General features: G+C 41.7%; 1 protein-coding gene across 10 annotated transcripts in view; it reads right to left on the bottom strand.

Annotated features, from left to right (window-relative positions):
• The window catches only part of MACROD2 (mono-ADP ribosylhydrolase 2), an 837,243-nt gene that overhangs the window by 77,695 nt on the left and 736,901 nt on the right, over window positions 1-22,647 (bottom strand). For all 10 annotated transcript variants that reach the window (XM_085218728.1, XM_085218731.1, XM_085218732.1 and 7 more), the window contains 2 exons: window positions 15,738-15,819; window positions 1,921-1,956 (listed from right to left, as the gene is read on the bottom strand). In XM_085218728.1, the coding sequence (XP_085074854.1) occupies window positions 1,921-1,956; window positions 15,738-15,819 (118 nt within the window). The remainder of the gene's footprint in view (window positions 1-1,920; window positions 1,957-15,737; window positions 15,820-22,647) is intronic.

Genomic DNA, 22,647 nt, shown 5'->3' with positions numbered 1-22,647 from the left:
TCCATGTTTGCACATTTTTGCATATCCACTGTTATTAAAGAATTTATAATTTCTAAGCTAATTAACTTGTTGCATAAATCATCATAATCCATTTGTCTTCAAGACAATCTTGCCAGTTTAAGCAGCCAACACAGTGCTTCAAGAGCTTTTACCTCTGTTTTCTGGCTGGCATATCTCTGCCTTTTTCTAAGTGGCTCTCCTTCCTGATTTCATATCCTTTCACAAAGCAAATAACTGGAAGTTCCAACACATCGTATTCACTGGGCTATGATGGGATCAGGGTCACAGAGACCTGAGAGGTAGTACACATCCATGCACTGTCACAGATGGTACCCCGCTTGATTTACTACTCTCAAACTCGGGAGAATCAGTAGCAAACATGGCCAGAGATGAAAAGTCAGGCTTTGAGAAACATCAGATGACTGATTTCAGGGGAAGGCTGGGAAGATAAGGAGCAGAGTAAGGACCTTTCTGCTCACTAGACAGAATGGCCCAAGGAGATGGCACAACGAAGGATTTCCAGGAATTGATGAATGAGGAACAACCTATCTTGTGCTGAAAGATGTGATGTCAGCAGAAGGCTCGCTAGCATAAGAATCATTTGGACAGTGCTCTCAGGTTTGAAGTTTGAGTGGTTCTGTGTGGAGCCAGGAGTTGGACTGAGTAATCTTTGGTGGGTTTTTTCCAACCCGGGATATTCTATGATCTAGGTCAAGGAACTACAACACAGTCATCGTGAGTGACATGCAACAAAAGGAGTGTAGAAAAGTACCCAGGGATGGAATCAGGAAGGCTGAATTTGCATACCAGTAGCAGTTAAAACTAGGTAGGAACATAGGGAATAACATGAAGGGATCTTACAAACATGCCAAGAGCAAAAGCTACTTCAGACAAAGTATTTCTCAGCTGGTGAATGGAAGAGGCAACCTAGTAATAGACAAAATGAAAGTTAGAGGTGCTCAGCTTATGAGCAAAGCCCGTTCCCAGGTCCCACACATACAAGTGGAGTTTAAGAAGAATAGGAGCAGCAGAAAGACAGTAGGCTAACAATAGCTTCGAGGAACTAGGTGTGCTAATTAGGTGAAATGGGATTCACCTGAATGTGCTGGAAGAGCCGGTTGATGTGATTTTAGCACTGCATTTTTATCATCTAGAAAGAAAATAAAAAGTCCCTGACTACTGGTAAAAGGCTAATACTACAAGAGAGACATGGAAAAAGATGAAGGGAAATATAGGCAGTCATTCTGACTTCAGTCCATGGAAAAAAACACCTAGCACATCCTGTTGGAACAGGGGGAGAACAGTGTATACAATACACTTTTGTACAGCTTTTTGTACCACATACTGCAGCATTCTGAGATGCTAAAAAGCGTTGGCTGAACAACTGCACCATTAGATGAGCTGAAAATTGGCTGATGTGTAACTGGCAAGTGGTAGCAAGATGAATACTCCAATAGTCAATTAGTGGACTCCATGGAAATGAGTTCTTTGAAATATTGTCCGATCACATCCCATTTATTCCAGAGTTTGCTGGAGAGTTTTGCTATTGTTGTCATTGCAAACAAATCACAGCTACTAATCACAATTGCAAACGACTCAAGAATTGCTGTATCCACACCTTTTTACGAACAGACTGTAGAATTCTAATTATTTCCCATTCATGTTCAAACAAGATACTAACAAAAAAAGCTCATAAAAGAGGATACTAAAAAGTTAGTTTCAGCCATTCTTAATATGCATTATATACTATCAGGCATTATTTTCCCTATGCTGTTAAAAACCCAAGATGACTGTTATAACATTAGCAATAAATGATTGGTACTGCATATCACAACCAAGGCTATTTGTTTCAAGAACCCTTCCAGTTTGGTTCAACCTTCTCAAAATTACATGTTTTAGCATAAAATATCATTTACTCACCTGTCTCTTCACTTATTTCAGTCTCTTCGTTGTCATCTGTTAAAAAAGATAAAAATAAAAATCAGGAAACATCCACAATAAAGTATTCAGTTATTCAAACTGTACATATCTTAGCTTGTCTTCTCCCATTTAACATTTTGCAGGGAGAACTGGACATAGGGAAAAAAAAACTTTTTGATGCTATGAAGAAAATAGGTTCCTTTTGCAAAAAGTTACATTCTGGTAACGAAGAAGTTTCATACCATGAGACCTTTTTGGGCAAGAGTAGTGGGAGTGAATAAAAAAAGATTTGCCTTAGTTAACATCTGAGTAAAACAACATTCCAGAGCCTTAATCATCTAATGGAGAGTTCAGTGACCACAGAGGTTTCTCAACTAAGCTCCTAAGTCTATGGACTGTATTTATACCCTCTGAAATGGATTTGGGCAAGTGTAAATTCTGCAAGTCTACAATTTCTGTCTAAAGCATGGCATCTTTCAAAGGTCTGTATATGTACATGTTATTAGGTCTGTATATATACATGCCATTTGAACCCCAAGGAGTTCTGCAGTACTATGATCAATGGCAACGGAAATTAGCAGTATTATTTAGGTCCTAATTTACAGAATTGGATCTTTACACCACAAGCTCCACTGAGATTCAAATACTGTAACACATGCCATGAAGACTGAAGATCTGCTTTCATCAAAATTTGGAGCTTGAAACATTTTAAGTACAAGCAGAACAGAACAATCAGTAAATAACAGAGGCCTGCACTGGCAGTTCTGTTTAAATCAAAACATTAAAAAAATAAAATCACGAGCATGAAACTTTGCATGAGGGCCTGTAAATCTACGATAGATGGATCTATATCCATCCTTCACCATCTTCCATAGGAGTTACACCTGCTCTGCATGCATGGCAGGACTTTCAGAAGACACTAAAGGACAACAAGTTCCATTTTTCTTGAGCACACTTCAAATTGGCACAAAGGATCAGGACTGAACGAAGTCACCACATACTTCACCTCCTTCCTCCTTACTCTAAAAACAATTGCTTTGGAGTTCAAAAAGGCACACTGGCCCCTATTTATGTACAGAAACTGTAAGGAGCTCTGACAAGTAGTCTTTGTGATCAAGAAGAGAGAAATTTTGTTGAAGGAAGCCAGTGGGAATCCTGCCATTCACGCAAATAGAGCCAGGATTCTGAAACAGTCCTGACATTTTTCAACAAACCACTCAGAAAGTATTTGGTTAATACAAAGCTTATTCATTAATCCGTTTCCAATAACATATTCTTCCCATGGAAATGTTTATAATGAAGCCAGCAGGATAAAATTTCAAATTAATCTAAGACACGACACTAAATCAGTGTAATATAACATCCTAACACATATATATCACCCGTTCTTCTTTGGAAGGTCTGAATTATAGTTCTCTAAGTGACTTGGAATATGAAATTCCCAGAGCAACAGAAATAACTTCTAAGTTGGTGATAACGGACACAGACAAGAAATTTGGCGTTATTAAGTAGTAATCATTATGCAATATAATTATGAAAAGTCAAAGACTGCTTTTGTGAACTAATTGTGAACTAAGTGCTGGTTTTGTTTTTTTTTTTCCCCTCTGGGAAAAGGAACTTAATTCTTGCTGAAAGGCAGTGCAGTCTTTACATCACTTCCAAAAATGGGAGGTGGGCTCCTGCCCGTGTTGTGACATGACCCCCAGGTCATTGTGGTGCCTTTGAAAATTCTACTCCAACCTGTATCTGAATCTGAGTTTCCTTTTGGCACACAGCACTCCCCAGTCACTTCATGTGTCTATAATTCTTATTCTTAAAATACTATACACCAATGCATCTGGTGGAAGTGCTTCTCTGTCATATACAAAGCAATCTCTTTCACTGACCTTGGTGTGGCTAGCTGAAGTGATAAACACCACATTTAGTTGTCAGAACTCTATGCCAAAACCAATTATTTTGGATGAAAAACATTATTTTAGGAATCTTTATCCAAAAATCTTTTGCTTTTCTCCCAAAAGTATGTTATTACAGGCAGTTACTGGGTTATAAAGAAATAAAAGCACATACAAGTTTTTGGTTTTTTTTTTTTTAACACCAAAGCTATTATACATATGAATATAGGACTAAATGAGTGCCAAGATTGTTATAAATTAGATCTGTAATACTAAGGTTTATTTTTCTTGCTCCCCATGCATATTTTTACCCCTTGTAGAAGAAGCTTTCTAGAGTGACGTATATTTTAAACCAAAGCAACCCAGTTTATCAGTCCCAAAACAAAATTGAGTAAAATCACAGGAGAGCCCAAGAGTCAGTCTCTGATGCCAGTAATCATTGCCTGGAAGAAACGTGGCCAAATTTCTTGCCCAAGCTCACATTTGAAAGCCTAGATGTGAGCTTGCTGCAACTCTTATCTTACTCTTAAGAGAGTTAACTGAATAGGAAAACATGCTGTAGTGTGTGCACAGAATCATCAAGATTGGAAAAGCCTCCTAAGATAATTCAGTCCAACCATCCACCTATCACCAATATTTCCCACTGAACCATGTCCCACACTGCAACATCTAAACATTTCTCGTACATCTGTAGGGGCAGTGACCCCCCCACCTCCCTGGGCAGTCCATTCCAGCACATGACCGTTCTCTTGGAGAAGTATTTCCTAACGCCCAACCTGAATGTCTCCTGGAGAAACTCAAGGCCGCTTCTTCTCATCTTACTGCTGGTTACATGGGATAAAGATGCCAACCCCCATCTCCCTCACCACAACTCCCTTCAGGCCGTCGTAGAGAACAATAAGGTCTCCCCTCAGCCTCCTCTTCTCCAGACTGACCATCCCTGGTTCCCTCAGCCGCTCCCCATCACACTGGTGCTCCAGATGCCTCACAGCTCCGCTGCCCTTCTCTGGACACACTCCAGGCCCTCAGTGTCTTTCCTGCAGTGAGGGGCCCAAAACTGAACACAGTACTCAAGGTGCAGCCTCACCAGTGCTGAGTACAGGAGGATGATCACTTCCTTGCTCATGCTGGCAACTATTTCTGATACAAACTAGGATGCCACTGGCCTTCTGAGCATTAACCAATACTCCCAGATCTATTTCCTCTACACAGTCTTCCAGCCACTCTGCTCCACACATTGCCTGGGATTGTTTGCACTTGGTCTTGCATGCATGTGGTCATTCTTGGTTACTCTTATGTTTGGCAGAGCAGAACAGTGGCCTTTCACATGGCTTCGACCATTAAAACCCTATATTTTGTGGAACTCTACCAAGAAGATTTTCCTGGGGGGGAAAAAAAAAATAAAAAAAATGACAGATCTTTCAAGATCTCTTCCTGAAGCAAGAGGAAAACTGGCACTGACTCTCTGCGTGAGTCAGCCCATCACCAAGAAAACTCAGATCAGTATTTAGAAGGCCTAGGAGACAAGGAAGACATCTAATCCATTTCATACATTTGAAGGCACAAAGTTTTCTAGCTACTAGTTCAGCTACGGTTCATAAAATCTAGGTATTGGGTAGGTGATATATGGGAGGACAGTTTCCAGTCAGTTAAAATAATTTACAATTCAGAATCAACCTGTGATTGAAACTGGCCCTCTAACTCTCATGGGTTAACTATATCTCAAAAGATCGGGGAGCTTTGCATTTGAGTGCAATTTGCTCGGTACGTATACATTTGTATAAATTACGGGCTTCCTGGTATATTCAAGTATCGAGAGATGTCAGTTACCTCTTCATTCCCCTCTCCCTTGTTACCTGCTGAACTTCGTGAGACAGAATGATTGCACCGTAGCAGCTCCTACTGGCACAGGAGAAAGAGCTGCCGCCTTCTGTCTTATACATATTTTTCCTTTGCTTTGCTGGTCAGGTTCCTTCTCTGTCTCACTAGTCACTGCATACAAACAAGTGCAAGCCAGATGGCTAAAATCATCAATCTGTGTTTAGATTTATGTTAGGAACAAAGAGGTGAAAGGCTCTAAATACCACTGCTAATCCCCAAAGCCATTAAACTACCTCTTCCTTGTAGCTCACGCTTCTATTTGCATTGTTCATCACGTTAGCACGGGGAGAGTCAACGCTACGCAAACAACTTTAATTTCTAACTATGCATGCCTTGTGGAGCTCTTACAGTAGAGCCAGCTCCAAGCTGCTCAAGGCAGCTGTTTAATCTGTACTCAGGGCCTGCATTTCAGGCTCCCGGTGCTCCCCAGCAGTGCTGCATGCTGATGGCTCCTTCCTGCCTTCCTCTCCCTTTCCTCAGCCTCTTCGTCTTATCCTTTAGCATTTGTTCATCTTATCAGCACTTCCTGCTGTTCCCTGATCTCCATCCTTACCCACGTGTCTCAGCTGTCTCTGTCATGCAAGTGTGGCTGCACAGACCAAACACAACTGTGAAAAGGGCTGGGAGAGCACAATGGGACCAGACCTCTCCCTTCCGTAGCCTGCATAAATGCATCAAGGCAAGAAGAGCAATGGGATGGGCAGAGCAATACAAGAGGCTGAAGGAACAAAATGGAGATTTTAATGGTGATGCCTCAAAAAAAAAAAAAAAAAAAAAAAAAAAAAAATCTATCAAAAATGCATGAAACCTTTCAGCAGTGAGAGCTGCAGCCATCCCATTGAGATGTTTTGTTGTGTAAAAGCAGGGTTCCAGCTGAAAAGGTTCCTGCCCTCAAGCATTTGCCTAGCAGGGACTTGATGATCTGACCGTACAGCTCCCGCTAGAAGAACAGAGGACATGCTGCACTACGGTTTCAAGACAATGGATCCAATTTTAGGGCACTCTCTGCTTGCTCAAATGAAAAGCTTCTTCTGTCAAATCTTGCAGTGGGTGGCAGCATGAACCAGGCTACCAGCCCACTGCAAACTGCCTAAACCATGATAATATTGGATTTCCTGCAGTGGAAAAGACCGAGTACTCACTGTCCCTATTCCTCTTTACCACATTTGCTTTTCTGAAACTTTGTTCCAAAGCTTCACCCACCTATCTGCACAATTATATTAACAGCTTGACAAACTTTCTAACACTGTATCTATTATTTATTTTAAGTGGGAAAAAAAAAAATCACTTTTTTTTGGATAGCATAGGACCACTGCTGCTACCTGACAGGAGCTTCATAATAGTGTACAGACTTCATCTCAGAAAAGAAGTTTGGTGGCGTAGTAAGGCACACAAGAACACCCCAGGGCTTGACAAAGCCTGTATGTACACACAGGGCTCACAGCAGTGTAGGAGCTCGTGAGCTCTTTTGGCTGCTCTGAGCCATGCAAGTCTGCTCTCCACAGAGTTGACACAACGACTGACCAACAGCACAGAAAAGAGGAATGTTTTCTTTGAGGAAAAGCAGATTTGGAATCAGGCAAGACAAGGCCTGATTCTTATCACATCTACTTGTGAAAAATATTCTCAGAAAAAGAAAATCCTCAACAAAAGCAGCACATCCTTCTGCTTTGGAAGGAGAAGTGGAGCTTCTGAGCATTTGTACCCTGTAATCCTCCTTACAGAACAATAGGCACTATATAAACTCCCAGCTGACGCTAAGCGAGTTTGATGAAATTTTGTTTACTCTGTTGTGATTATGCAGAACTTTCCACTGATACACCGCACATCCCAGCCTTACTGCAGCATCAGTGCAGTTTTTCCTCCCATGTTGCTTGGTTACACCAGTCCCACAACACCAGAGCCTCACTGAATGTAAAATGTTTGTAGCTTTTGAAGCCATATCAAATAGAAATCCATAGTACCAGACTCTTAAGAAGTTACACTTTTTTTTTTGTCACCACAAAGATGTCTTTTATGCATCATATCACTCAATCTACAGTAAAATGCATATACCCATATGAGCCTCAGGTGCCTACAAAGGCAACACAGCAGCTGCAGTTCCCACTGGGGGTGAACTGGACAGCAGAGCTGCAGTGCAGGAAGTAGAGCTCACAGCCAGGATCAGATTTGAATTTCTATTTCCCAGATGCTTCTACCTTACACTCTTCGCAAAAATACTCATCTGTTTTTTAAAAAAGAACCTATTTCTAAACTTCCTTATTTCTTCGAAGCCTTAAAATACTGAAAACAACTGAGTTTTGTTTACCAGAATGTTCAAGTGGATTTCTCACCCACAAATATGCTAGTGTAGCATTCACACAAAAAATGTTATGTTTTAGAAATGTGTCACCACATGCAAATATAAGCTTCTAACAAAATCTCATCAGTAACCTAAGACAGAGGCAATCAAATGAGACAAACACAAATTTAACAGCATCCTTTGCAATTAGAAGCACTCAAGCACATGAAGTGACTCAGCATCAGTGTCCGGAGAAGATGGCATATTTTTGAGCATGATGTGAAATGCATTTGCATTGTTTTACATGGAATCTAAAAGACTACGCAAGGCAGCAGGAAGAAAAGGTGCCTGTCCAAAATTGCATACCCAGAAGATATTATACAGAAAAGGCTTATATACAGAAAAGGCTTATGCTTGTTCACCTCCTTCTGCCAGGCATCCATGTGCAAAGGATTGAATAGAACAGCAAAACATTTCCCTCCCCACTACCAGCTTCTTCCTGAGCATATCACTTACAGACTATGGTGACTAATAGCCACTGCTGGACTAGTCCTATGTTGGTTGAGCTAATCTCCTTTTCAACTACATTTAATTCCTCCAGGGTCTGCAGCACCTCACAGCAAGTGTTCCTACTCCCTAACTATGTGTTGGGTAGAAACTTACCTTTTTTTTTTTTAATATAAATTCTGATTCATCATTTCCTGGAATATTTCCTGGCATTTCTTGTGTTGCAAGAGACAGAAAACAGTGCTCCAGACTCACCTTGTAATTACCACACTCATCCCTCTCCCACACTGCTAAAACATGCAAAACCCTGCAAAACCCCTGTGCCTCGAAGGGCACCTTCATCACCTGCCATTTCACTGTTTCACTGCAACCCTTATCCACCAGGAGCTGAAGAGCTCAGGGATTTGGAGTGCAAAAGAGCCATTTTCCCCTATCTTCTGGTGCAACTGTAGGCTCTATCATCAGTCTCGCAATAGAAGGAAAGGGAAACATTCAGAAAACACTATTAGAGCAAAAAAAGAAAAAGAAAAAAGGAAAAAAAAGGAGCACTTCACCTCCTGAAAGAGCACTGAAATACATTACAGACCCATTGTCTGTCCATACCCTGATCCGAGCAGTGCTGTTGCTGCTAACAAGAATGAGGCAAGCAGACAACTTTCTATAGCCCACATACAGCAGAATACCACAAGCTTGTGTTGAACAGTGTACAATCAGAAGATTTAAGCCCCACGCCTGAGGTGACCAATACTTGCAACAACTAAACACTAGAGCAGCAGACTGCCAGAAAATAATTCAGAAGAGGTCATATCAGGAAGCTTTGTTACGATTCAGACCGAAGCAGAACTCCCCACTACCATTTCTAGGTACTGGCGACCTACTGACGTGTTAGAAAGAGCTGGGACCCTTCTCCTGGTCTTCGTCTCCAAAGTTGCCCCTGAGCTGCTTCCTGTTCACCCTCCTGCCTCTCCAGACCATCTAAAGGACAAAGATACTGGCAGAAAGGGCAAAGAAAGCAACCTCAACATGTGGTTGGACTGGCATAGTCACTGCCATGGCAAATTAAGACAAAAAGCAATAGAAAAAATTAGTTTCACAGTTCTATGAACACCTTCAGATTATACTTAGCTTGATTTTATGAGGTAAGTTGTTTCAGACATCTTGAAATGGATGGGTATTCTAAGCCTTATGGCTATATGAAACTTTTGGATTGAGAACAATTTTTACAGCGAGCTATTTACGTTGGAGTGCACTCTGTCAGAATCTGCAGGTGCTCTAAGAGAGAAATAGAGCAAAGCCATCATCCTATTGTGGTGTGCAGGCTCCTCCAGCTCCCCCAGACAGCTGTGCTTCCTTAGGAGCCTGTGTTACTGAGGGAAAGGCAACCACCACTGGAAACACAAGGCTGTGTCTCCTCCCAGCAGTTCAGACTCAAGTCCTCAGGGAGGAGTCCTGTACAAGGCATTGGAGGATGACACCCCTCAGTACAAAGCTCAAAGGGGTTTGGGGGAGATTTCAAACCTCTGAGTCAGCATTTCCTATCCATGCAAAATCATCATCAGTCTGTCACAGATTTGTCAAGACCACAATTCCTTCTCACTCACTGAAAAAGCTTCTCTCATCTCTCTACCTGAACACGGGACTCCCCACAGATTTCCAACCCGGGGGGAGCACTGAATGCTCCATCTCCAGCCCCTCTGGTTCAAACCAGTGAAGAGGCCCAGTGTTTATGTGCTGTGAATGTGGTGACCCGAAAGCTCTGCCCAGAGACGGGGAAAGCAGCTGAGCCCAGCAGCACGCTCAGGATGCCCTCAACATGCAGGTGAAGACCAAAGGCCTGCAGGCTCCTTCAGCCGAGCCTCCCAGTAGCCCCAAAGCCCTGATGGCCTGAACCAGCCACGAGCCACGGCTGGGTGACTTAACATGCGAGCCCCTACCCTGACAAGACCTCAAATAAAGGGTATCAGGGACTTCCAGTAAGCCATCTGGCATCTATCCATGCAGTAAAATAAAGCCTATGAAAAATATTTTGTGGAATACATTCAGGTGACAAATGAACACAATGAATCTGCTCGTGAACATTGCAAATGCAAACAGAGAGGCAAAATTTATCAAACGAATTACCCATTTGATATGGAATTACTTACAAAAGGCTAACTTATGATTCCTTTGCTCACGCTGAGGCCTGTCGTAGTCCCAGTGGGTTCTGCCATATTAAGTGGAGAGGGGATGCTCCTCAACACCAGCACAGCAATTACAAACTCTGCTTAACAGTTCAGTCACGTATTAGTGCAGGGATCTGCCTTTTTAATACAAAGCCCTTCATTCAGGCATTTAGACAGTTTCCAATTTGATTCCAAGCCTGGTAGATCTCTTAACAACGAATTTCCTCTGCAATTATAAGATATTTGCACATTTATGCACAACTTCCTATTTGCACACTGCATCCTCCTAAAGTAATAGAAGGATTAATAGAGAACAGTAGTTCTCATCCGCATTGCTTTGGACGGGGTGGATAGCATTTTGGCACGCAGGGTAAAAGCAGAAAATGCACTAAATGTCATAACCTGGAATAGAAGGGAGAGAAAGCTTTTCAAGAAGCAATTTTTTTCTCTCTCTCTCTCAGCACCAAGTGATATGGCTCACAAAAAAAAAAAAAAAAAAAAAAAAGAACAAGCTGTTGGGCTCAGCATCCTTTCAATTAGCTCTGAAAGGACGCAGAGTCTAAAAGCTTGCATCTTCCATCTATCAATTGGTCTAATAAAAGTGCAAATCTCTCCTCTCTAGCAATTTTAGCAATGCTTTAGTGAAGTAATTCTGTTACTGTGTTTAAACTAGTAAGAGTAATATCACCTGGAATGGGGCAGCTTCATAGTATGTACCTTTTACGACATTATTTTGTCTAAAGAACATTTTTAGAAAAAATGATTTCCCTTTCCAATCCACTGATAACAGGTGGTAGATTCAGAATTACTTTAAACATTGCAATTTAAGACAAACCCCTTTCATAATATACAATAGTCACCATGAAAAATAAGCATTTGCCGGAGGTCTCCACAAGATTACCTACCTGACATACTAAATAGCTAGCTATGCACAGGGCCACAGGACAAAAATAAGGTCTCTCTGCCTCCAGCTGGCAACCGTGTACAAATATGCTTAATTTTACTCACATGAATAGCAACCAAGGAGCACGTATAACTGTAATGTAAAAGTTAGCAAGTCTAGCTTTTCAAGGGGAATGTTTTCATACCATTTCCTGGTAGGTTTTACAAATATATATTTAGCAATAAAAGTAATGCCTAGATTCCAGGCTCTGTGCAGAATTGTGTTAGAAGAGACAATGAATTCCAAGAGAAAAAATGATACAAGTATCAGCAGCTTTCCTGGAAAGCTCACACATAATACCAGTAGCAATGAATCCAGTGAGGTAAGAAGTACATATCTGAGCCAGGATTACAGGCAAGGGCATTTTATTTGCCTGAAGGATATGCAGCGAGACATCATCTCAGATTAACCAGAGAGAATGTCACTATGCAGCTGAAGAGAGGATGTCTGGGCTATTTCATTCCACCAAGAGAGAGAACACAACTGATTCACAGAAAAACAAATCACCATTTGTCTCACCTCATGTGCTAAAACCGTGACTGATTTCAAGATTTGTTGTCCAACAAAAAGTCTTCCATCCTTGCTCTTTTCCTACCAGGACATTCATGAACTTCTCAGCAAAACCTCAGAGATTCCACACTGAATTCTGGGCACTTTCCCCTCTAAAATAATACTTTCCTGGGCCATCATAGGGATGAGATCCTGAGTCTGAGTTAAAGCTTATATGGCATTACCCTCAGAGCATGCTGGCTTTGACTCAGGCTCTGTACAGGCTACTGCTTACTAACATTGAATCTGAAATGCTGAGGCTGTGACAACTGGTCCGTTACTGAACAGCTATGTTACGCTTCTAAGATATGAAATTACTTAGAAGTCTGCTTCTTCCCCTATATATTTAAAGTTTGCAAATGACAACGCTCTTGGCAGTGGTCTTAATATCAGTACTATTACTCAACTAATTTCTTTGGCATCCCTCTCACAAAATAAGTCTAATGATATGTTCAACTAATGGAACAATTTCCCTGTATCTATATTCCACTTACTCTAATGCACTGAGGTGTAACTCTAGCTTCATTTCATTATCACTTGACTAGCTTAAGTACTTGGATGTCTTTTTGGATTTATTAATGCACTAGGTTTAAAGTAACAACTATTTATATATGTAACTCCATGAATATATTCTTCTTTCTAAGCATTTTTTGTCCACATCTATTAATGTAGATATATTTTGTAATGTTTCTGAATGCGAGATGCACATTTAAAAACGTCTCAGTGTTTTTTTTCTCTAAGCCTCAAGTAATATCTCAGCATTATTCCTTCCTGTGAATGCTCAGATAGCTTGCTATCAATTTAAATTTAGGGCAGATCTTTCCTTAGAGACTTCTGCTTTACTACACTAATAGAATCACTTAAAAACAAACAAACAAAAAATGCCTCAGCAGTTTGGGCAGTTCCTTCCAGAGTCTAAATATCAGGATTTCATTGCCATTCCTAGAACCACACCGAATCCCTTGTGGAAGAAGCCAGTCTTGAAGAGAGATGGAATAATCCCCTACAGGACGGGAGTCTGTGGAGAACTCGTTGGAGCTTACGACTTAAATGCAGATACCAATTGACAAGAGAAAGGAAAAAAGGAAGAAACAGTACACCTGATAATCCTTTGGTGACCACCGTTAAGACCTACAGCAAATGTCCTCATCATTCAGCTACAGACAATTTAGGATGGGGCCAACTTCAACCTAACTGTTGTGATGGTACCCAGCAGCAAAGTGCCACTTCAGCAGGGCAAAGTAAGCCTGATGCTGAACATTAATCATTAGGGCACTCCTCTGAGACAGAGACCCAGATACTGATCTTTTCTGCAGGGATGCTATCAAAGTCATTTCGTTTGTACACATCTTTTCCGCCTCTCTCCTCATAAGCTGCACATCTAAGTGACTCCTGTAAGAGCATACCACACATCCGTGGTGTTACAAGAGATTAAAATCAGATCTCTCAAATTGCTGACTACTGACCTAAACACAGGAAATCCTTCACTGACTCGGGGAAAAAAAATCTTAGAAGCCAGCTTGGTGCCTTTTAAAGCTCCAAGCTTAACAACCAGTAGGTGCTCAAGTCCTTCCGGAAGCCTGCACTATTAAAATAAAACTATATTCAGATTCATTAATGGTGAGAAAATTACAGCTGAAAGCCTACGAGAATAGGTCCTAAGATTTTTTTTAGAAATCTATACCAAATTATGGCTGCTGAGAAGTAAAGCACCTTTCTCCAGAAAGCTATCTGCATGAGCATCAGATCATGTGGTCCTTTTTCACAGTCACACATCTGCCAACTACTGGATGTTACTGCAAATTAGAGGGTTCCCATCACCACTGCTTTACTATGGTCATATACAAATTCCCTGTTTTAGTTTGATTAAAAAAAAAAACAAAAAAACAACACCAAACAAACAGAATAAAAAAGTTAAAGCTTTACTTGCATGAGAATAGACACACTTTTAAAATTACAGAACTATGGTACAACAAATCACCTGCACAACGTAGCATAAGGCAATAAGAAGTCTACACACTGTGACATCTAACCAAACAGACCCTCTTTGTTCAAGACTTCAACAATGCCATATTTTGACAACTCAAAAAAAGAAGTGGATCTTCCTTTTAACCCTCTTTCCCCCTTTAGTTTTGTCACGCTTCAGCACCTGAAGCATCTCATTGTCTCCAGGGCTTTCAAACCCAAGTGGGCTTTACATTTGTAGTAACAACAGCAGGCTTTCATCTGGAATTTCAAAGACTTCAGTGATGAAGGTGAGTATTAATACCGTAATTTGTTGACAAACTGCCACGGTAGCTTACTCTTCCTTAATCCGAAAGGCAGAGACAGAGCCAGCAACACAAGACAGGGCATTGCTGTCTTGTCCAATGTGTACATTGACCAAAAAAAAAAGATAAAAATCATACACTATCCAGATTAGATGTGAATGCAGTCTGAATGAATGTTCACTGCACTCCAGCCCAAAATATTACTACACAGACACCATTCTATGCTACCTGAATTATTCAGTATGTCTCTAGGTTTGAGATCACTGCAAACTGGAGATTACATATTTGTTGGTTCTAGTGAGATAAGGCAGAAACATCACAATATCCATACTACCAGTAAAAGTAAAAAAAAAAAAAAAAGTCAAAGGAAAAAAATTCACTGTGGCTACTATGACAACATGGCCCTGTAAAATTAATTGAGAATCTCACAACACACCCAAGCTCTGCTTCCCATTACTCACAGGCCCATTCCACCGGGCAGCCAATCAGTGTAGGGAGCATTTAAGTGACTGCCATTTCAGAAATGGGTGATAAAAAAAAAAAGACTAAAATCTAGATCTTATCACATATAGCAGAACTGATGTCAGAGAAAACAGAATAAAATGGGAGAGGGTTAGGGTTGATTAAAAAAAACCCACTACTCTAACATGGATTTCTAATGATGTATGATAAAAATAAATCACAGCTACATAAGGAGAGGTGTGAACAAATTTACTATCTACCAGGTTTTCTTGCATTCTAGAAAGTAACCTCCTGTGTGAAGCCTAAGATGAATGGCTAACATTTCCCAAGTGCTCCGGTGAGAGCCATCTTTCTCCAATTCATTCTCGCACAGGGACAGCTCAGGTTTAAAGTTCCCATTCAGACACAGTTGGGCTCTAACCCCTGTGGTATCTTTTAAGATGCAGAGAAACCCTACCAGCACTATTAGTGAAAGAGTAAAGCATACACAGCGTGCATGGAAAAGCCATATATGGTAGGAGCTATATACATTAGTGCAAATCATCTTCCTCCTGCTCAAGGGAAGCAGCACCACGCATCAGCCTTAAAGAGGAGATAGGGATTATAGTAAGGATTGAAGAAAGTAATAATACTGAGCATAGAAAAGCAGGCCTTGATTTTGCAAAAGCAGCATCACGAAACAGTTTTACTGGTTCACAGATTTTAAACGTCTGTGTTTCTCCAGCATCACAGCCTCTTTGTGCAGCTGATCTCTAAAGAAAGTTCACATTTTAATACTTGGCTTAGGCAGTGAAAACAGAAAGGATGCCGACTGTTGCCTTTTCCTGCATTGTTTCTTGCAGTCAGATGGCAGTAAATTCCCATACCTACCTATAGGGAAAATCTCGCCCATTTTCTTCTTGAAAATTTTGTAGTCAACCTCCAAAAAGACGCAGAAGATGATACGATCCACCTGTAAGAAACAAAATTATTCACAGTGAAATGATTGCAACAGTAAACATCAGCAATAATAGTTAATACCAACGCTGCTTTATGCTTCAGGCAAGCAAGGAAACATCATAGGGACACGTGTTTTGATTTCATTGTGCATCTGTGTTGTAATTTATAAAATAACATTTGCAATTGCAGTTCAAAACTGTATTCTTTGTTAACTGCCTCCTGTTTATGCAAACCACTCTTGAGCATAGTATAAATTACTTTTGGCATTCTAGATGAGTACCGGGATGCAATGTTTGATGAAAGTGTCACACGGGGGGGTTTCTAATAAGCATAAAAAAGAGTAAACGGGTAAGCAAAGAGCTCTTTTTCCAATCTTTGTTGGACAAACCTATTTGCAAAACCATTTAGTACTTTAAAACAGCTTTAAAAGGTTTCATGTGGTTTTAATTTACATGAAATCACTTACTCTTGCTATAATACAAGCAAAATGCAGCAAAAACAAAAGCTGATTAGATGACAGGTAGCACACGGGGTAAATAAAATGTTTAACACGTCGTCTATTTAGTGAGGCTGAGCGTATCAGTGAAACCACAGCCCACAGTGCACGCACCACCCACCCACTAATGGTTCCAAATGAATTAGGATGGCCTTCTGCATGAAAGGCTTTTCTAAAAGTGACAAAAAAAGGCAAACAATAAAAACCAAACACAATTTCAAAGCCTTTAGGACTCAAAGACACCCACAGCGGACTCACTCCAGCCGTTCAATTTCTCTGCTTTATCTGTTCACCTAGCCCAGCACAACTCCTGGAAGGAGCGGAGGAAAAAGAGAAGATCCATGCAAGGCTGAGCTGCAGGACCCAGCCATCCAGTAATCGAGTTTTTCTCTGAAGTGCCACGAGAGCACAATCAGAAAAGGATGAAGTCCGAGCAGTAGGGGATTCAGCTCCTTGCCTGCCATTTTGCTGCCCTCATGATTCCATGGGCAATAAGCTGACGTGCTGTGGCAGAGCTGCTTGAGAGCAGCATGCTACAAAGGCAGCAGCCTCCCTCCAGCAGAGAAACCTGCAGGACAGACGCTCACAAAAAAAGTGCCTTCTTTCCATTAACTTCACTAGAAAAAGCTGTCCTTTTGCTAGAGCTGCTCTTCGAAGCAAGTACAGGCCTTGGCTTCAAAGATACCATTATACTGGAGCTCTGACTGTCATTTTAGAGCTCATTTTGGAGCACCCTAGTAGATAAAGAACGGAACAAGAGCAGGCAATAATCAGTTATTCTGGAAAGTCCTGGTGCTTGGTAACAAAGACGTCTCCCAAAGGCAACTTCAAAAGCTGAAAGTGCAAAACAGACAGGAGATAAGAGAGCAAAGGTGTGGGTTATGTGGGCCCTAGGGAACAAAGAGGCCGGGGAGCAGGAGAGAAGCAGCAATAAGACAGAGCTTGGGAGCTTTTGCAGACTTGTGAGCAGGAAAATGTGTTTGTTTGTACAACATTCAGAGAAACAAACCACCTTGTGAGGCTCTGGTAAACAATCCAGGCTAGAGCTTCACAAAATGCTGGACTGTGTCAGCTGCTCCTCACAACAGATAATGGAAATAAATAAAATAATAATAATATTTAAACAAACAAATAAATATTGGTGAAGGGCATGGGCCAAAAGGGCGTATTCGTTTGCGTATACCCACGTGTTTATAACATAAAGCTTCAGTGGTAAGTGTTTTTACAGCCATATTTCACCTGTTTCCACATGACTGAAGTTGTGTTTTCAGGATGGAAGCTTCTGATAGAGAAAGCTTAAATTGCCTACCTTGTACAACCTGATTTAGGATCGTGCTGAGGCAGCCCTAGATTACCATCTTCTATCCCCGCCTCTTGAGCAGAGCAGATACTCAAGCATTACAGCAATAGGTGCAATATGTGCACCAGACCAAGCAGCAAGGATGGGAACTTAAAAACCAGAGGAGGAATCATACTCCCACGCAAAGAAGTTCTGAGCCGTCTGGCCCTCTGTATGATCTCACATCCTCTGCTGTAAACACTACAGACATTTCCCTCATTTTCTATATTTCAGCTTCTCAAGGTGTTCCCTTTACTTGTATTTATTCTGCGCAGTTGACAATGATAAAACTTTTGCAATCAGGAGAATTTAATTTCTGCTACTTCTAATATAATTCCTTAATTTAAAGATAGGGAATCTCTCCAGAAATGGCACGCTATTTCACATTTTCCAGCATCCTGACTATACACATCCTGTGTATAAACCTGTTCAATTTCTTCTTGGTGTGAGAAAAAGCGCTCTATTTTTAAGTATGCATAAGATATTGTGATGACAGCCAAAATCCTGTGTTTATCTGATTGAATGGCATGTGTTGGCAGATAGTAAATCTGAAATTAAACCATATTCTATCATCCTGCCAGTCACTGACTATTTTATCTAACATCCCCAGCTAAAATAACTTGGAAATTAGGTACGGAAAGTAACCCTTGTCCTCACTGTTTCCATTCCAGCTACAATAAGCTGCAATAAGGAAAGGTTTAATCCGAGTGGACCCAAATCTCTGTAGCCTGCTGGCTCACAAAAGCTCAGCAGGCCTCCCGGGATGCATGCTCACAAAGGCACTCCTTGCTCAAAGAGGAGAGCTCTCCCGTTGCATCTGGGACATGGCAGCAGATGAGCAGTTGGATGCAGCCCCTTTGCAGAGGGCAGGCAGGACCCCGAGGGACTCCGTGCCCGAGGAGCCCCTGGAGCCTTTTGTAGGTACCCAGCTGGTCCACAGTTGACCAAGCACCACTCAGCTGCAATGCAAGCCTAAAGGAGCTGCAAGCTGAAGCTATTAAGGCTCATTCTTGATCAACAGCTCCTTTTTGGAAGCTGGTGTTAAAATCAACCGGCTCCTGTCAGAGCTTGATCAAATTCTGCTCGCTTCACAGCTACAAACAGTGGGATCAAAGAACCCCAAAATTAAGAGTGCTGTAACAGAGGAAGAAGGGAGTTAAATTGCATGAGCTTAGTAGGCAGCTTCGCAGCCCAAGGCTGTGAGTACATTGATTTTCTTTTTCAGTTGTTTTTTTTATCCTTGGGACCTGCTCTCCTTGCCAGGCTGCATTTACTTTTGACTGGGATCCATTCCTGGTGGTTTTGCTAGCAGCACTAAATGGGGATCAGCAAGCTACTGGAGCTCCGCACGGCCCAGGCTGTTTCTGCAGCACAGTGGGGCCTGACTCAGTCATTAATGCCAGCACTTTGCGTGGATGCATCCAAATCTCATCCACAAAACCCCTCACGTTAAGTATAGAAGCAATGCTGTTCTTGACAGCAGCATTGTTGACCTTAACACAAAGAAGCTGAGAAAAAATAATGCTTCCCTCTGCTCTTTGTTTAAAGGTTTTGATTTTTTTTTTTTTCCTTTATTTTGTTGTGTTCTTTCTGCCCCCGTGGGGTTAGAGAGCACTTAGCATCGAGTCAGCTTTACATGTGCTGGTAGGCCACGTGAGTGGTCTCATGCAACCCGGGTTGGCTCTCTCTCAGACCACTCACGGTCAGGAAGAGCTGTGCAACCAGCTCAGGGACTGCACTGTCACAGTACCATGGGCAAAGCTGCCCAGGGGGTCCCAGGAGCACTGGAGCACAGTTAGGGCTGCACCCCTCCGTGGGAACCCCACTACTCCTGCACACCACCAATCGGACAGCCCTGCCTGCAGAACGCAAGCAGAGCAACAAGATGGGTGAGCACTGCTTGGAGAAACAGCTCCAAGATGTGCCCCTTCCAAGGTGAGTCCAATTCCTCTGCCTCCTCTATCTGCTTAGGGGACAGCAATACTTAGTTTTCCACTTACATATCACTACCAAGAGGTATTGCCAAGTTTGATCTATAGGACCTGCCAAATAGAGCCATACGCATAGCTGCGTGTATGCGCAGGTGCCAAGCCGTACGTCAGGCACAGACCTTAAGCAGAAAACCAATCAAGAGCTGTTCTACACTACTTCATCTACTAAGTGTTTCCATGTCATTGCCACATCGTGTCCTAATAAAATAACTCTCAATGAAAATAAAACCAACTACATTTCAGCACTTCCAAGTATTCCATGCGTGTCCTCAGTACCAAGGCATTCACCCAGCAGGCACTGATTGGTTTTTATTATATACGGTAATAAGCCGCAGCATAGTTTAAATCTTACCAGAAAATACACAATTGTTAAAAAAAAACAAAACAAAACAAAACAACCACCAACAAAACTGTAATTTGTAAAAAAAAAAAAAAAAAAAAAAAAAGTTTCCCAAATGAAAATAGTAACAAATAACAAAGAAAATGAAGTGAGTATGAGAGTCTCTTCTTTGTCGCAAATCTCCTTTACAAAACATGCTTATCTGATCCTCCCAGAATCCACTGTCATTAGGGCATGGCTAACACCAGAAGCTTGCTGTAGCATTTTCAGTTTATCAAACGTCTGTGGACTTGATTCAAAACTCAGTGGAGCCAAACAGAAGCTTTTTATTGACTACAGCATGCTTGGATCGGTGCCTATAGCCCATAATGCCAGAAACAACACTTGCCTCCTATCTTCTGATATTCGAATTTCACTATCCTAACTCTTCAGATACTTTCTCAGACACTTCCCTAACAGTCACCATTCAGAATAGTCCGAAGCAATTGAGTCTCCTTGACTACAGTGCCTGTAAGGAAGAGGTCCTGAGCCTTCACTGGGCTAAGATCCCGCATCTTCCCTCTGCTCACAGCACGATTGCTTGGGCAGCCTTGGTGGCTCTCACTGTCCCAGATGGAGACCAGTGAGAAGAAGGCCACATCAGCCCATTTTTTCAAGATACACTCTCATGGAATCAAAACCTCAATGCCGGGAAACAAAAAATAAGGAGGAAAAGATTTTTAATGTATCACAGAGTGAGGCTATGAGTGTCTCACCTGACTGCATTGCACACTGAGTAAAACTTCTCCCATTTCCACGGCAGCAGCTCAACCAGCCATTCTGAAGGCGACAACTCTCACGCTCACTGTCAGGGACCCCGTTTTCCACTTCTATGTCATTGTTTTCCAACAGGACTGCTCCCTGCCCAGCACCAAGCTGATGCGTCACGTTCCCTCTGTGCACACTTCAAAGAGACCACCATCTGTTTCTGCTCTCTTCGAGCACTGGTACACGATACTCTTGATGCCTATTGTCTCCCCTTCAGCCTAACCCCTGCCTGATTTGATCCTCCAGTAATCCTATTGCAACCAACTAACAGATGGAAAAGCCAGCTCTGTAAGTAACTCGGGCAGCTGCCATCTCCCTTGCAGCAGCAGCGAGCTCCCTCACCAGAGGCGCTGCCTTTCCTGAACCCCACGCACATCTGTCCAGCTGTTCAGAGAGCAGGCAGCTTGACTGGAAAGAAAGAGCAAAGAAGATTTCATCCCGCTTGGATATGAGCCATAGTCGAAGCCAGAAGTTTTCACACACCTCTTCCAAAGGTGAATGCTTCAAGCCCTATAAAACCTACTCATTTCATAGCGCCATAAATTAAAATTTAGCCTCCTACTATTATTACTAATTTCACAGAAACCATTAAAGCGTAGAGCCTAGCTGACTGTCTGCTCCTTTCAGCATGACATCATGGTCTATAATTACAGAATTACTCTCAAAAAGAACTTCAATTCAGTATTTATGGCAAATACAAAGCTTCGGCGCCGCTTCCATCCTCATAAGAAGCTTTAAGCAGGGCAGAGGTGTCAGACTAGTGATATGGCAGATTTGACAATCAATGAACTGTGCGATGATGTTCACAAAGAAATTCATCTGCTCTTAAGATCGTTACACCTGCCCCAGCTTCAAACCCACTGCAGACCTGAGCCAAAACACAGTCTGCTTAACTTGAGTTGGCAAACGAGGCCAGCTTCAGGCAGACAGACACCCTCTGGATCACTCCTGCTGGTTGAAGGGGGGGGAGAAAGATGCACCCTCTCAGGACAAAGCTCTTCAATTTTCATGGACTTGAGTTTTAAAATTCTTTGAATCCAAAGCAAAAATCTGAATTAATACCCACGTTACTGCAAGCCTCCTGAAAGTAGATATTGATGAAGCACTATGATTTCACATTAAGAGCAAATACCCACTGAGGACTAAGCTGTAAGGAAGCAACTCTTACTTAAACCATCGTGTTACTTAGGCAGTCACTGAAAGAATAAAACGCAAAACATTATGAATTATAAAAAGATTTATGTTTATCACAAATAGAGATGAATGGTTTCTATGGTGGTCTTACTGAAGTTAAAAAGCAGAAAATTATTATTGGTGCTTTAATATCCTATTCGTGAGTGAAAGCGTACTTTGCTTGGGCTGAAAGATAATTAAAAGTCCAAAGGCTTTTAAACAACAACACAGAAACCACCATCAGAAATTTATAACAAGTTTAAAATATTAATGCAAACATCCCAAAGGAACTTTAGATAAGGCTTTGCAACAACCCCTGCCTCTAAAACAAAATGCAGTAGAAACAGAATTAGCAATGAAACCCAGGATAAATTTTAAACACGGTCAGAACATCTCTCCCTGTCTGCTTTTCCTACTGCTCTGCTCATATTCAACAGATGATGGTAAATTACTCCCTGTATCTCATGGGTGTCACACACCGCTGCAGTTACCACTATGACATAAGCCTATCTCCATGCAACTGAAAAGCATTAAAACCCACAGTACTTGCTTGGGGAAAAGCACTTTTACTCATAGGTCTGAACCAAAGCTAAGTTTTGTGACAGTTGATAGAGTTTTGCCACCAGGTGGACATTACAGATGGCCACAGTCACAAAGAACAAGCATCAGAGTTAGACTTTAACCCCAGGATTTTG

Source organism: Meleagris gallopavo, chromosome 2, assembly GCF_905368555.1.
Source record: "Meleagris gallopavo chromosome 2, MGAL_WU_HG_1.1, whole genome shotgun sequence".
Lineage (NCBI taxonomy): Eukaryota > Metazoa > Chordata > Aves > Galliformes > Phasianidae > Meleagris > Meleagris gallopavo.
This window is presented reverse-complemented; position numbering and strand designations above follow the sequence as displayed.